The sequence below is a fragment of the Nymphalis io genome, chromosome 17 (genome assembly GCF_905147045.1).
Source record: "Nymphalis io chromosome 17, ilAglIoxx1.1, whole genome shotgun sequence".
NCBI classification, from domain to species: domain Eukaryota; kingdom Metazoa; phylum Arthropoda; class Insecta; order Lepidoptera; family Nymphalidae; genus Nymphalis; species Nymphalis io.
In genome coordinates, this window is record NC_065904.1 from 8433548 (window position 1) to 8449942 (window position 16395).

Genomic DNA, 16395 nt, shown 5'->3' on the forward strand with positions numbered 1-16395 from the left:
AATTATAATTAAATGAATTATCATGTAATAATAGAAAAAAACATACAAATATATTCGCTTAGCCAAAAAAATGTATTGATATTTTGCTCACGTTCGGAGATGAAAGAAAATGTGAAAATTGAATTAATTTCTCGAATAACTTTGATTTTATTTCTTGAAGAAGATGAATGTTGATGAAATTTGAATTAATTTTATTTACTTGTGACCAAATCAACTTGACCCTTTTCCTATAGAAAATGGCACTGTAAAATTAACAAACCAGTTCTACGAACATCATAGCGCCGAGAACCACTGAATCTAAGATTTATGTTCTTTATAATTAATTACACGCGTAATTACCGTTCAATAGTAATAGAATAAACGGTGAGTTATAGAAACCAGTGAGTAGGACTACCACAAAGCCTTACTAGGCTTCTAATAAATAGATAACTGTTCAGTAAATAAAGTAAAAGATGAATTTATTTGTAATAATTGAAACTAGAAGTAAGCATAAAAGTTTACTCGCCGGAGATGACGTTGGGGCCAGCAATATTCATTTCGAAAAACAAACAAACATTTTCAACCTCTTTAACATTCTTCTGTAGTTATATACCAAAAGATGCTTTAGAAGAATATCTTCTTTGTTTCAGACTTTCTGTGTTGTGTCAAAACGTTTTCGTAAGAACTATATTCACCGGTTCACGGCTACTCGGTCGCTGTTCTGGTGGTCACCCTGGTCGTCAGTGCGGCGCGCGTGTGTCTACCTATCCACCAATCAGTACTTCGACTACTTCGTCATGGCCACCATTCTGCTCAACTGTGTCTTCCTCGCCATGTCGGAGACGATCGAAGAAGCTGAGTAAGTTTATTTATTATATAAATATTTTAGCTTTTTTCTGGGAAACATAATGTATTATAGATAGAAGAATCTTCATCGAATTGCGGATTCAAGTCCGGGTAAGTACCGTTGAGTTTTCGTGAGCTGTCTAGCAAACACTCGTGCGTAATAAAATTGCTTGTGTATTTATTATTGATTTTATTTATTACGTGCAATTACACACACTACACACACATATATATATGAAAATTATAGTATATATATTATACTATATTTTTATATTTACCACACTTGACTTCATAATCATGTTCATATGTATTGCAAGGACGTATAAATATTCTTCTATAAATGCTGATGTTACAGTAATTATTTTCTCGTAATAACAAGATGAATGGAACTCAAACTAAAATCATAATAGTTCATTCGTTCACGAATTCACGAGCCTCTCGTAATTCCATCAGTTTGAAGTCAGATAATTGAAAAGGATGGTGACGAGTAATTGCAAGTCTCATTCATGGATTAAGTATGATGTTGGCTGTAAAGAATCTAACCTCCAGTTTCTGAAGCGCTGATTAAAAGCAGATTATTAAATTGTATTTTAATCTGAATGATCATTGGTCGATGGCAGCCGATGACGAAATAGTTTACCAATGAACGTGCAGAATTCGCTTGATAGTAATCTGTTTTTCGCCTCTAGGAGTTTTTTTTCAAGTTTAATATGTTTTGTTAGTATATACTTTAAAATAACGGTAATATAGTAAGTTCACCTTTACCCAAAGATTATTTTAAATTTTTAATATTTTGCTGTAAATATAAAACGACATAACGTTCCTTTTTAGTAGGAAATCCGAAATAATAGTTTCATAATAAATATAAATATTTTTATAAAATATAAAGTTTAATAAATTAATAATAACATGAATTAGAAAATTCTGTTAGTCATATTCTATGAATACATTAAGTATCAAGTTATTTCTCCTGCGCCATGCAAGCAGTATCTTGAATATTTACAGATTAAGGTACGATAATTCATAAGAATTTATTACATCAATAAACATAATAAACAATTACTTTATTTTTTCCAATTCCATTCTTAATTTTAATTAACATAATTTTAGTGTAACACAGTACAGCATTGTTATTTATCTATGGTTATCGAAGGAAGACTTATACTCTAAATAAATATAAAACACAACACAACGCCGAATATATCAATACTTAATAAGCCATACTCGATTCAGCACTAGTGAATTTAGTACAGTATTTGATATTGACCCTCGCCCCAGGCACCCCCCAGGTTCCCAGTGCGGTTGCAATACTTGCACCGCATGTGGGTCACATCTGTTGGTATTGGGTATTACATTTATTTGAATATATGTAAATGCACACAGGAGGCACACGCGTAATCTGAACCTTTAAGTAGGCAACATCTGGAGTAAGGCTGAACATGGCTGAGTATCTTAAAGACTCGCCCCCCGTCTGGTGACGCTGTCGAGGCTACTTGGGCCAACAGCAACATGTCAAATCAAAAAAAAAATATAACAATATGCAAAATATAATATAAATTGCCCGCCCTGAAGGTTCTCGAAGACGTTGTGTCATGTACAATAGCAAAAAATACTATTATCAATGATTAACGTATTAATATACATATTCACATCACATTTACTACATTTACTAATATTCCTATTTACCACTTTTGAGTGGAGACGACAATAGCGCTACTGACGCTATATTTGCGATGCCACCTGTGACTAATATCGGGCTGGAATCTCAGTGTAAAAAAACTCGCAATAGGCTTGCGAGTTTTTTTACTCATTCATTAGTGAGCCATTAACTTCACTTTGATAGAATTATTACAATTAATGTCACTAGACAGCGCTGTTTGTTGTTTTCATTCCATACAAATCGCAGTTAAAGTCATCGCTTTCGAATAAGAAAAAAAAATCGCACTAGACGCATAGATCGCGCGTATTGTAAATCAGAGTTCAATAATAGCGATAAATAAAAGTAAAAGCAATTTCGAAGCGAGTTTCTCACTGCGCAATATTCCCATTAGGGCGTCGTGTCTCTGACTTCGAGGTGAATGTCACGACATCGGATAAAGACCAATTTTCTAATGTCACAAAATTGTTCCCTCAACACTTACTGAGATTGTGAGAACTATTACTTATATTTTCGTTCTCATCTTTTATTATTTTAATATATTATTACAAGTGCATAACAACATTTTAATATATTTTTACTGGTGGTAGAGCTTTGTGCAAGCTCGTCTGGGTAGGTACCACCCACTCATCAGATATTCTACCGCAAAACAGCAGTACTTGGTATTGTTGTGTTCCGGTTTGAAGGGTGAGTGAGCCAGTGTAATTACAGGCACAAGGGACATAACATCTTAGTTCCCAAGGTTGGTGGCGCATTGGTGATGTAAGCGATGGTTAACATTTCTTACAATGCCAATGTCTAAGGGCGTTTGGTGACCACTTAGCATCAGGTGGCCCATATGCTCGTCCGCCTTCCTATTCTATATAAAAAAAAAAAAACAATACTCATTATTAAAAAGTGTAACTTATCTCAGTTTATTTATTTTTTTTATTTGAAGTGGCGGTCTGGTGTTCCTCGTTGTATTAATTAGTCTCTCTGATAAAATCACACCTAACAATAAATTTACCAAAACAACGATGCTTACTACTTTTGTAGATTCTTAATACAGAATAATTTAATTTCATACAACCAAACTGTAGTTTCAGTGAAACTAGAAATATTCCATATTTTTAGCAAATACTATTTGAAAATTCTTTGATTGTTTTTTTTGCTATTTACATTCAAGTAGAAGACAGTTTGTTCTACAAAAAATTCAGGTAATCTATGAATATTATCAGCACACTTTAATAACTTAAATGTTCTTACATCACATTCTTATAACCAATTACCGACCGACCGACCGAACCGACCGAAACAGCCTGTGAATGTCCCACTGCTGGGCTAAAGGCCTCCTCTCCTCTTTTTGAGGAGAAGGTTTGGAGCTTATTCCACCACGCTGCTCCAATGCGGGTTGGTAGAATTCACATGTGGCAGAACTTCAGTGAAATTAGACACATGCAGGTTTCCTCACGATGTTTTCCTTCACCGTAAAGCACGAGATGAATTATAATCACAAATTAAGCACATGAAAATTCAGTGGTGCTTGCCCGGGTTTGAACCCACGATCATCGGTTAAGATTCACGCGTTCTTACCACTGGGCCATCTCGGCTTTCATAACCAATTACTTCGGAACAACTGATAATGAAAATATCGAATATTACTAAGTGAAAATTCAATACGAAACAGTATCAAATAATCTACGATTATAAACTCGTATATGTAGGTTTAATTTATGTATTCTTGTCTCACCTGACATGGATTCTATCACTGAATGGGAGATTCAAATTTCCGATCACGTAGTTTCTGCAGCGACGCCAGCGGGTAGTTTGCATAACGTAATACCTGCTATTGACACCTTCATAATCTCGCCTTGTTCGCTTATTATTTCATTGTTTAAAGGATGCTTGATATATTGTGGTAGTAAAATTTTATATAGTTTCCATGCTGGTGAATATGTTCATGCTTGTGTGGTTCAAGATTATCGAAATTACTACTTTTTACTTATTTATTGAATTGTGTTTTTAGTAAAGATAATTCGTTATAATCTGTACCTACAGATTAAATAATATTTTAAATATAATAATATATAGTATATATAATATCCTGGGACATTATTCAAACATGGCCATCTGATCCTAAACTAAGCTGAATGTTGTCCATCTGTAATACTTAACATAAGTAGTTATTAATGTAGGTAATTTTAAGAAATAAGATAAATCACATATTATCAAGATAAGAAGAGAAGTTTGTAAATTATCATATTAAGATCAATTTTGATTCCTAAATTTACCGTTTCTGAAATCCTTGTTGCAGATTAAAATGTCGACAAGTAAATTAACTGGTCACCATACCAATTATTTTTGTAAGATAAATTTTTCTTCTAAAATTCAAAATTTCGAGAATTCTTTGTTCCATACTCAAATGTCATCATCGAAGTCAATAACATACAACGTTTATACATTTTATCTTTAAATTAAATTATCATTCTTATAGTTCCTTACAATATTATTAAAGATTTACAGCACTCGCTTAATACCATCCATCAATCCTTTGCCATTTATGTCTGAAACTTAGTGTAATGTCGTTCGAAGTCACGTTGGAGGCATGATTCACTTGTAACAGAATGCGCTTTCGATATGATACAGCAACGTACGAATATATAGTGATTCTAAACGCTTATTTATGATTAATGTGAAATGGATTTAAATGAGTTCCTAAGATTGATAAATTGTATGGACGTTTGATTTTTACTTCTTTCTATTTTAAGCATATTTTCTATAAATATAAGTTTTAACAAAATAATTCTTGATAAAATAATAGGCAAAAATTAAACACCCATACCTAATATTGATGGCGAAAATATCATGAATCGTTTTATAGACGCGCCACACCCATCTTTGATAATGGATAATCTCTGGCAAAGTTTGTACCAATCAAGATACTGCAAAAGTGTTGCATTAATGCTAAAATAATAATTCACAATATTTTTTTTTATTTCGTCGTTAATGAAATGGTAGCAATATGTTTTACTTCTTTTTTATTAAAATAAAACAGAATGTCCTGAAAGCCGCGGTAAGATTAATTGAGGGCGGAAATAACTTGCCAGTGGCGATGTCATGACACTCGTTCATAGTGAGTGACGAGTAATTGGTAGCAGCTTGTTTTCATACCATTTGTATTTTCAATGGTATAGTGAGATGAAATATGTAGATTGTTGACAGAATTATACAACACAGAGGTTAAAAGTAAATACTAAAATCATATAAAAAAATATTTGAATATATTTTTATAATTTGTTCATACTAAGTATTATTGCTAATATTTTATCGATCTCTTTTTGTTGAGTATACACTCGTCTCTGAATTTATTTAAAGTAATACATACATTGTTTTTTTTATATAAAATATATATTTATACTATATAAAAATATATATAACTATATACTAAGTACTCAATTGTAATGAACTCACTATAATTATTGACTTTGTTAAATTCAAGAATATATTCTTGAATTTAACAAAGTCAATAATTATTATGACAACAGATATCGTATTAGATAAAACAGATGTTATAAACGTTTGGTCATGTTGAGGGAAGGATCGATCGCCAAATGTCATGTCGGTAAGGTTATCGGCGTGGTTATCGGTATCATTAGGGACAAATTGGCGGGAAAGCCGGTGACGTTACAGTTAGAGCGATCAGTCTATGCCATTGGATTTACCAGCTCTATTACAACATATTTCAAAATATTTATACATAAGCTATGTAGCATCGCGACCGTTTTAATATTTTTAAATCATTATAATTTGTTGCGTTTTAATGTCAATAATGACATCTGTCATATTATATTTTATTGATTTTATAAATTATTGTCTGTGACCTGTCATTAATTTTTGGTATCCGCGTTATGAGATTCAAAATAGGAGATCTATAACCAATATATATAATAATTTATAAACCTAAGATTTGGCAGATTTGTTACGATTAAGAATGGAGATAGAATTATATACTTTATATTTTCACAATTGAGAGTACACTAAATATTGACCTCGAATATTTAACATAATAAATTTACATATAATAACTCGTATAAAATTTACATCTAAATTATTAAGAGTGACTTGCATAAAAAACGTGTATTGATGTACTTAATAAAAAATAACATTTGTAGGTTTACTCGTATGAGATTCAGCCAACTCTCCAATCGGGACGATCAATTAAATTTTATTACAGTATTCTGGTATCTGAAAATAAGAAAGATACCGAATCGTAGACATACTATCGTAAACAACTAGTTATTAACAAATAAAAAGCAATATAAATTCAGTAAAACAATTCAAGAGTACCGTCTCCTCAATATATTCTAATCCACTTTATTTGTCTTAGCTGTAGGTATTGATGAATGAATTGGAACAAATGAATGAGCGGGATCGCAGGGAAAACAAGAATGTCTTGAGGTGACTCCTTAGATAATTGAAGAAGTTTCTTGGCTCTGTGCCTAATCATTAGCCTTCCCTAGAAAACGTCAATCCGGATAGGTAAATGAGCTTTTGGATCTCCAAAACAGTATGAAGGTAAAGACGACCCTGATTTTATCTGTAAATAGTTTTTATCTTGATTTAAGGGTATATATTCAAATTAAACAGCTCATCAGAGAGGCCGAGTTTGCTCCGTTTCGAGAAGCGCTATAAAGTGGGAAATGACAATAAAAAACTCCACGGTGTTTGAGAAGCTGACTAACCAAAGAGTAGCAACTTTAATCCATCTTCTTTAGCGCAAGAATCGTGGCCGCAATTCATGACTGTTTAACAAAGACACAAACGTATATTTGTCATTATGATAATTATTAAATATAGTATAACAGTCATACAATTATATAATTACATACATATTTATAATTAATTACATTAACAATATAATAAGAACGTAACGGAGTCATAAATGATGGAAAATCAAAAAGGCAAGGACGCAAAAATCTGTATAAAAGGAAACAAATATAAATAATAAAAAAAATTGTTCTATACATTATAGCTCATTGTTGTGTTGTTGTTCGTTATATATTTCAATCTTGCTAATGTGCTATATTTCGTGTGTTTGGAATTTTTCATAACTGTTGATCAAATTTGAATGAAACTAATTACGTAAGTAGAATATGTCTTAGAATAGGACCTGGAGTAATTTTTGTGATTTGTTTAGAAGTAACTATTTTATGGTAGCGGATAATAATCACACACCGATTTCTCTTCTTCTTTCAACAATAAGTTGACAATGAACTTTTACTTGTAATACTTTAAAAGAACAGCATTTAATTTGCTCGAATGAAATATATATCTTATTCTTTGCTTAATAATTCAAAATAAATGTTTGCATGTCATAAATGCGTTCCTATACGGTTCATCCGATTGTGATGAGGTAGGCCAGCAAAGGCCATTGCCAAAACAAGTTTTTAAAATATAAACGGCTTATGTACCCTACACATGCGAAGCCGGGACAGGTAGCTAGTATTAAATAATAAACATAGTCGAATAAATAATGAAGCACTCCAAATTAATTATTATAATTAGGGGCATCGTTGTAATGTTGGTATGTGAATATTGATATTACCAATAAATAATATTTGAAGTTTGTTTGTATACTTCTATTGTAAATAATGTCCTCTAGACCGATTTTGGCCACGGCGGCCAATTTTAAGAGAGATTAGCCAACTAAGCAGGAGATATTATAGTGCACAAGTGTATGTGCAAACACAGGTACACTCTCTATTCCCTAACTCTCATAATCCGATAGGACGGCAATCCGACACGACCGGAAAGAGTTTTCCGAGGCACGGGAGTGTACCTACTTCTAACTTCCAGACTCCAGGCTACTACTGAGAATTTTCTGACAGAAAAACCCAACAACTTTTTATTGGCCCGACCTGGGAATACTACCCAGGACCTCCGAGTCTGCGGCCTTACATTAAGCCACTAGACCAACGAGGCAGTTTTCTAAACTTCTGTTATATATATAATCTGAACATACGATAAAATTTGAATGTTTTAAAATATTTAATTACTTATAATATTTCTGTCAATGTAATTTTTGTATGTACATTAATAGATACTAAAGATCTTGCTTTGAATCGTTGCAAGACCAAGAAGCTTATTTAAATACTTTTAGTTTGAACACTAATCGGCTAATGTTGGGCTTTTATTTAGCCCATCTTTAATTGGCAAAGACTACTAAATAAAAAGAAACCTAATATTTTCATATTCCATACGATTTGCTGATAGCTCTGCTATATATATTACGTAGTATTTCGTACAGTTCTTTTTTTATTTATTTCAACATTTACATATTTTTAATCCTCGTCAAATACTAGGTGGTAGGGCTTTGTGCAAGCCCGTCTGGGTAGGTACCACCCACTCACCAGATATTCAACGCCAAACGACAATACTCAGTATTGTTGTGTCCCGGTTTGAAGTATGAGAGAGTCAGTGGAACTACAGGCACAAGGGACATAAAATCTTTGTTCCGAAGGTTGGTGGGGCATTGGCGATATAAGGAATGGTTAATACTTCTTACATTACCAATGTCTATGGACGGTGGTGATCACTTAACATCAGGTGGCCCATTTGCTCATCCGCCTACAAATAACATAAAAGAAAATCCTTCTATTAAAATTATATTGTTAGGAGATATTTAGGATAAAATGTTATTTGTCATTCGTCACACAGCATTGTTGTTCGAACACGTCCTTAGTACCCGTCGGCTTCGTGTCATTCTTACCTGGTTATACCACCACTTTAACAATAAGTACTCAATAAAAGATGAGTAATGCAAATAATTGAAAATAATTACTCAAAATGATGCTAATCAAAATCATTATATTGACATATGAAATGACTTAATAAATTACTTAATAAATAGGCAGACTGTCAATCTTCCTGACTGATGGTATGTGGTCAGCATCGCCCATAGACATTAGTACTGTGTGCTGATCCTTGCGTCTGTTGGTATACTGATTCACTCATCTAAACCAGATTTATTAATATTGTTGTGTACAATACTAAGCGGTACCTAAGCCCTACTACCTGAAAAATAATAAAGTATTTTACTTATGAAGAACAATGTAGCGAGATTCTTTCTAAAGGTAGATTTATGAACTTATAAGGATTCTCATATAGTTAGTGACTTCTTGCATCAAAGAGCACGCTCGTGATTGCGGAGTATCTCAGCCTGTTTTAGTTTGTATTGTACTGAGAGCTCGACAAGAAGGTTGTGGTAAACACTTCGCTGACTTATATAACAATCCTACGTATGGCACTAAGTAGTTTTTTATTTTGTACAGTCAGATGGCCTAGTGGTAAGAACGCGTGAATCTTAACCGATGATCGTGGGTTCAAACCCAGGCAAGCACCACTGTTTTTTCATGTACTTAATTTGTGGTTATAATTCATCGTGCTTGACTGTGAAGGAAAACATTATAGGAAACCTGCATATGTCTAATTTCACTGAAATTCTGCCACATATGTATTCCACCAACACGCATTGAAGCAGCGTGGTGGAATGGAATAAGCTCTTAAAATTTCCTCTCAAAAAGGGAGAGGAGGCCTTAGCTCAGCAGTGGGACATTCACCGGTTGTTACTACTATACAGTACTTACATATATACCCGTCTACAATAGTTTCATTTTTCGGTGCTGTTTTCACATAGGTGATCTTCTAACAATATACTGCTTGTTATTACAATTACAGTTAATACTTGCAATCTATGAAAGGACGCTTTCTGATAATCAATAATTGAATTGACTTCTACATAATATGTCACGTTATTTCCATGGACTTATTTGAAAAAAAAACATGAGAGCGTAGTTTACAGGCTGAAGTGACTGAAGTGACCGACAGCATAGAATCGATATTGGAGAACAGCGATGTTGGATGCTCAATCTGTTGACGAAGACTACCTTTGTTGCAGCACGAGTCACCAATAATTTTTGCGACAGTTGAAGATATTTTATTCATGTTCATTTTCGTCGTAATAATTTCTCGTCTGTGTTCTTTTATTAAAAATATAAAAGACAATGTGTGCCGTAAGTTTTTTGACATATAAATAAAACAGCTCCTTACTTACAGTAAAACTTTAATCTTTTCTCAAAAGTCCACGGAAATAAACGATATAAGGTATTATTTGAACGTAAGACTCTTTCCGGAGTCGTAAACGTACGAGAAGATCCATTAAGGCACCTATTTGAGTCTCTGAACGTGTTAAATATATATGAACTCATTTCACAACTAAATTTCCTGTTACATTATAATAACAAATTTAATAAATTAGTAAGCGACTTAAGGGGTCTAAAACGAGTTGATACATGAAGTTCCTCCCCAATGTTTAACAAATGGATCATCCATTTTCAGCATCAATGTATACAGGATAGTATAGGTTATATTGACATAAGCACCGAAAGTTTGTGCAAAATTTCAGTCCAATCAGTTTCGTGGCACTGCTTTAAAATTCAGTTCGAAAATTTGTTCGAAAATACCTTTTTTTAAAATACCTCGTTGATAGCTTTGTCATTTTGTAACAAAATAAAGTTTTATTTTATCTTTATTCTGAATAGGTACTCCTAACAGCTATTCGGAATACTCAGTAACATGTACCTGGACCAGACTGAGACAACCTCGCCCGTGGTTGTATTGCATATAATATTGATTAAAATACAAACTTTTTTATAATAACCATATTATTAAAAGTGCACTCGCATATTTTTTTTTAATTATATACATATTTTATGGTAATGTATAAATATCTTTCCATAGCCAAATTTATGTAACTTCATGTCCAAAAACCTAATAGTGTAATTAAGGTTAAAGCGTGAATTGAAACGGTTTTTCTTGCGTCATTTGTTTTTGACGTATTACGTACATCCTACTCGTGTTGTACTAACGAGTTAACGACGACGCGTCAAATCGATAGTGATCGAAACTTTAGTTATACTAAATAACAGATATGTAAATATGATGTCTCTGTTGTTAAATATGAAAGATAAAATTAATGGGCGATCACGCAATTTTTATCATTTAAAAAGAATTTAATCAAGTGTTCGTAATTATCAGTTTTTCGACGATAAATTTCAATAATAAACTAGTGAAGTTTGAAACTAGCGGCGAACTATTTTAGATGCTGGTATTGAATTGGAATTGGCCAATTTCAATTTAATAGCTACTTACATTCGACACTTCGGTGCGATCGAAAACTATTTCTAATAAGTGTAATTACACAGTGTAAACTACACTGCAGCAACTGCTTTAATGTTATATCGTTTTTGCTTTCAAAATTAAATCTATTGATTATTTTATCGACTGTTTATTTCTTTATACTATTTATATAAAATAAAATATTTTTTTATACTAACTAAAACTAATCAATGGTTGCAACATTTTTCTGTATATAAGCCTATGCGACTCACACGCCATCTATTAAATATATAAGATACGTTAGAAACGTTGATAACACTATAACATAATCACGCAAGAATCAACATAAACGAAGTGTAAAGTCAGTCGGATGAAAGATATTTGAACGTTTTCCTTCAAACGAGGCTTTTGAGAAGAGGCATCTTGCGGGCCGGCAAGGTGGGGGGGCTAGAGTAGAACATTCTTGCAGACTGAACTGGCCGTCGTCGCGTTTGGATTCTACTACCACTTACCATCAGGCGGAGTAGTCATTTGCCTTCCCGGCAAATATATTAAAAAAAAACCTATAGAATATAAAGAAATAATCCATATTATATATAATAATTTTCGCCCGCGGCTTCGTACAAATATTAGGGAGGGGAGCAAGTGCTACGTATCAAAAAGTAGCCTAGTCCTTTGTGGTTCTAGCTTGTTTCATACCAAATTTCATCAAAAAAAACAATCAGGCAAACAGACTAGAGTCTCTTTCGCATTCGTAATAATATTATACTAATAGGAAGTTAAACTAGTTTAAACAAGCTTGAAATAATAGTACAAGTTAATAATGCCTTCCTACATCAGCAGGTTCCTGCTTATCATAAGCAGTATTTATTAATACCGTGTATCGCGGATTTGTCAGACTGAAAACTTTATTATCGTGTGTTAGCAATGAAGTCATGTTATGTCAGGCGACTGACATTATCAGATTGAGTAAAAGGAGCTGTAATAAAATTAAAGAATAATTTACTCGACAAAGTAAATTGTGTTGAACTACTTCTATATCTTAATATGGGATCGTTTTATTTCATCCACTATAGTGTAAATATATATTTTATATGCGGTTTTACTTAAATATATATATATAAATACTACTAAAATAATGCATTGATAAAATCACATACATACAAATGTATGTATATATATACAAACAAACGATATTTTTTGTGCTAAATATATCTGTATCAGGTGCAAGGTAGGTATAACAATGTTTTACTCGTAGCTTTGTTAGGGGGCAATGACTTCAATTAAACAGGTTTAGTAATAAAGAAGAAGAACAGCTACTGATTTTTTTTGTCAGAAAAACTCAGTAAGACACGAATTAGTATTAGAATCTAGGACTTTTAAATCTGCAGCCTTATAATTTTTCTGTTGAAACGATGAGGCAGTTACAGATCCTGAAACATAAACATTGTATTTAAGAAGCTCAGTTAAAATATGTTAATCTTAACCGATGATTGCGGGTTGTCGAATGAAAATCTACCACACATTGGAGTAGCGTGGTGGGATACGCTCCAACCTTCTCGAAAGCAAAAACAGTTCAGCAATTAGAAATTGAGACTTAATTTTACGCATCGATTTTTTTAACAAGAATACAAAAAAGATGTTACGTGTACAAATATTTGTAAAGCAGTTTCTACTAAATCGACCCTTCACCTTTACAACAACACACCCAGATGTATGTCTAATCTAGCACAAGTTTTGGGTAAAACTAAACAATGTCTTAATCAAACAACAAGTGAGCTAACAAAATGTTTGATACGGTTACGAAGAGTTATGTTAAGTTTTAGTACAGCTGCTTTACATTACACTACGGCTATTCTTTAAAAATAAACTCGTGAAACACCGCGCGAAAACTCGTCGTCGTGAAATGTCAAAAAGTGATATACGACATTAACCATAATATTTATCAACTTTTAAGAACATCAAATTAGTACATCACCACAAGTCGATTGTCAACATTTCACGGGTGAGTAATGAAGTGATTTCTTACAGAATAGGCCTACAGGTAATATTTATTTTATCTATGTCTTGTATCTAAGCATAATTAGAATTCCAATTCATTCCAATTCAATGGAGATACGATCATGTATTGTATCTGCTTATACGGTTTTCTTATTTGTATAGTATATCATATTATTTCATAAAAGTATATAATGTAGGACCAATAACTTTATAAATAGTACATATGTGTCTAACGTGTAGTTATATATGTAGGATATATACAATAAACGGTCTGTAGTAAGCGACCTACTCATACCTAACGCACAAATATTTTTACAAATCGAATGGCTTCGTGAAATCAGCGCAATTTTTTATAAAATAATTAAGCGTAATGGGCAAACGAGCCACTTGATGAAAAGTGATCACCACCACCCGTGGGTATTGGCGCTGTAAGAAATATTAATTATTACTTACAACGCCGTTGCGCCACTAACCTTTTTTTTCACGCTGGAAAAATGCTTTACGCGTTTCACGGTAAGAATGGGGGGGTGGCATGTGGGGCTCGCCGGTATCCAAAGCGTCGCGTGCGTCCCGAACATCGGAATACCCACTAAAAACCAGCGCTACCTTTTCCGTATTAACGAGGAGCTTCATGGGATCGTTTGCGCATGCTACCGTGACGCTCTAACGGAAGCGCCACCAACCTTGGGAACTAAGATAACTAAGATATGTCCGATAGTTATACTGGCTCACTCACCCTTTTAAACCGGAATACAACAATATTAAATATTAAGTTATTTCGGCATTCGACTTATTCAAAATTGGCATTGCTTAAATGCAGTTTTTGTTTGATAACTCAGTTTAGAAACTATCAAATAATAGTAAATGTTTAAATTTGACTTGTTAATTGTTGTATTGTATAATATATTTCAAAGTGAATATCCTAAAGCTAAACAAAATTAATTACATTCATGACTCGAGTGCGATGTTGTGTGATTCTAATGTTCCGTAAAATAACTCTTGCAGTAAATAAACAGAGCAAAGCAAGATGAAAATGCTGCAGCTGCAACATTCACATTTAGCATTTTACTTGCATCGCGTAGATTCATTAAAATTTTATAGTTTTAAAAATTTAAGCACGTCTTTCGCGAACGAATTCTTCTCTAAATTTTAAATCGAAATAAAACTTCTACTTTACTGCCCACTTCGCTTCTTCTCGATTTCGAATTTTGCTATTCGAATTGGCTCGAAACCAAAATAATAGTAAGCACGTGGATTGATATCAATTTCATTGTCAATATGTTACGATTTTCTCGCCTGTATTTGTTAGTTTGCCAATATGTTGCGTCATATTCACTATTTATTTAGATTTCCTCATAGTAGTTTTTACGGGGTTTTATCGTTGTTAAAGTTTCAATTGTCAGTACAACCTTGAAATAGAGCAAAAATAACTTTATATAATAAAATAATTTGCGCACATATTGGCGTATTGACAGCGTAAAAAAAATAGCCTATATTTTTTACAGTGCCAATGTCTTGGGAAAAGAGAGATTAACTATTTATTTATATATTACTTTAACTTAAATACTTAGTATTTTTCAATTAGAATTGGAAGGGTGAGTGAGTCAATATTACTACACGCACAAGGAACATAACATCTTAGTTCCTAAGATTGGTGGTGCATTAGCGATGTAAGGAATGTTTAATATTTCTTACAGCACCAATATTTATGAGCAGGTGTGATCACTTACCAATTTCCTCGTCCTACTCAACCATAACTTACTTGCTTACTTTCCAAATTTCAACTTTCTAGGACTCATCAGTGCGGACTCATTCTGTGCATTGATAGGTAGTCAAGATAAACGATTCTATAAATACAGATTAAAAATTAAATCCAGACAATATTACAAACTTTACAATCAAAGCCATCAGACATAAGACTAAAAAATGTAAAACAAATTAAGACATCAAACCGTCAAAGTTTCTTAACATCTTAAAAACATTCTCACGATGAGGTAAAATGAAGTAATCAAAAACAAAGTTCACCGTTAAATTAATTTTACTTCTTTCTTCGCGACTGGTACTTGAAGACTGATCTCTAATGATTTATTATGTAAATTGACTTTGACGGTTTACGAACTTGTTAAAAAGTTACACTGTGAGAATACGAATTGATAATATAACATATATATATATATAGTTGTAATTAATTAATTTGGGGCCATATAAGGTGTTTTGTTTAATGGGATAACAAAGTGTTTAAATTTCAATACTTATAAGTAGAACTGTTTCTCTTAAGCGCTACAAACAGAAATATAGATGGCTAACTCATCTCATTATACGCGACAGAAGTGTAAACTTTTTACGTACAAAACTTTTTAATCGAACTTTACAAGCGTGGTACCTGTAACGTTCGATTAAAAAGTTTTGCCACTCATTAGATATTCTACCGTCAAACATACATAAATTAAGACTAGTGATAATATCAATCAACATATGAAACATTTAAAAAACAAAAACAAAACAATATTAATACAATGGAAAAAATATATCATTAATGTGTCAAAATACACTTCGAGCAAAATAACCAGAGCTCAGAGTCTGTGTACAGGCACAAAGGAAACATAAGGAATAGTTAATATATATCTATTGGCATTGGAGTCCACTTACCATCAGATGACCCATTTGCCCGTCCTGAAAAAAGTACAATTGTTGGACTCAAATTCAATTTGAAAATATTACTCTTACCGCACAAAGGAGTTTGAATATCATTTTAT

At 32.7% G+C, this 16395-nt stretch overlaps 2 protein-coding genes across 2 annotated transcripts in view; one reads left to right on the top strand and one right to left on the bottom strand.

Moving 5' to 3' along the window:
• Positions 1-16395, top strand: part of LOC126774808 (sodium channel protein 60E-like) — a 181036-nt gene that overhangs the window by 107701 nt on the left and 56940 nt on the right. The window contains exon 3 of the mRNA XM_050496419.1: positions 630-838. Within this exon, the coding sequence (XP_050352376.1) occupies positions 630-838 (209 nt within the window). The remainder of the gene's footprint in view (positions 1-629; positions 839-16395) is intronic.
• Positions 1-16395, bottom strand: part of LOC126774818 (zinc finger protein 608-like) — a 361874-nt gene that overhangs the window by 75025 nt on the left and 270454 nt on the right. The gene's annotated exons all lie outside the window — the stretch shown is intronic.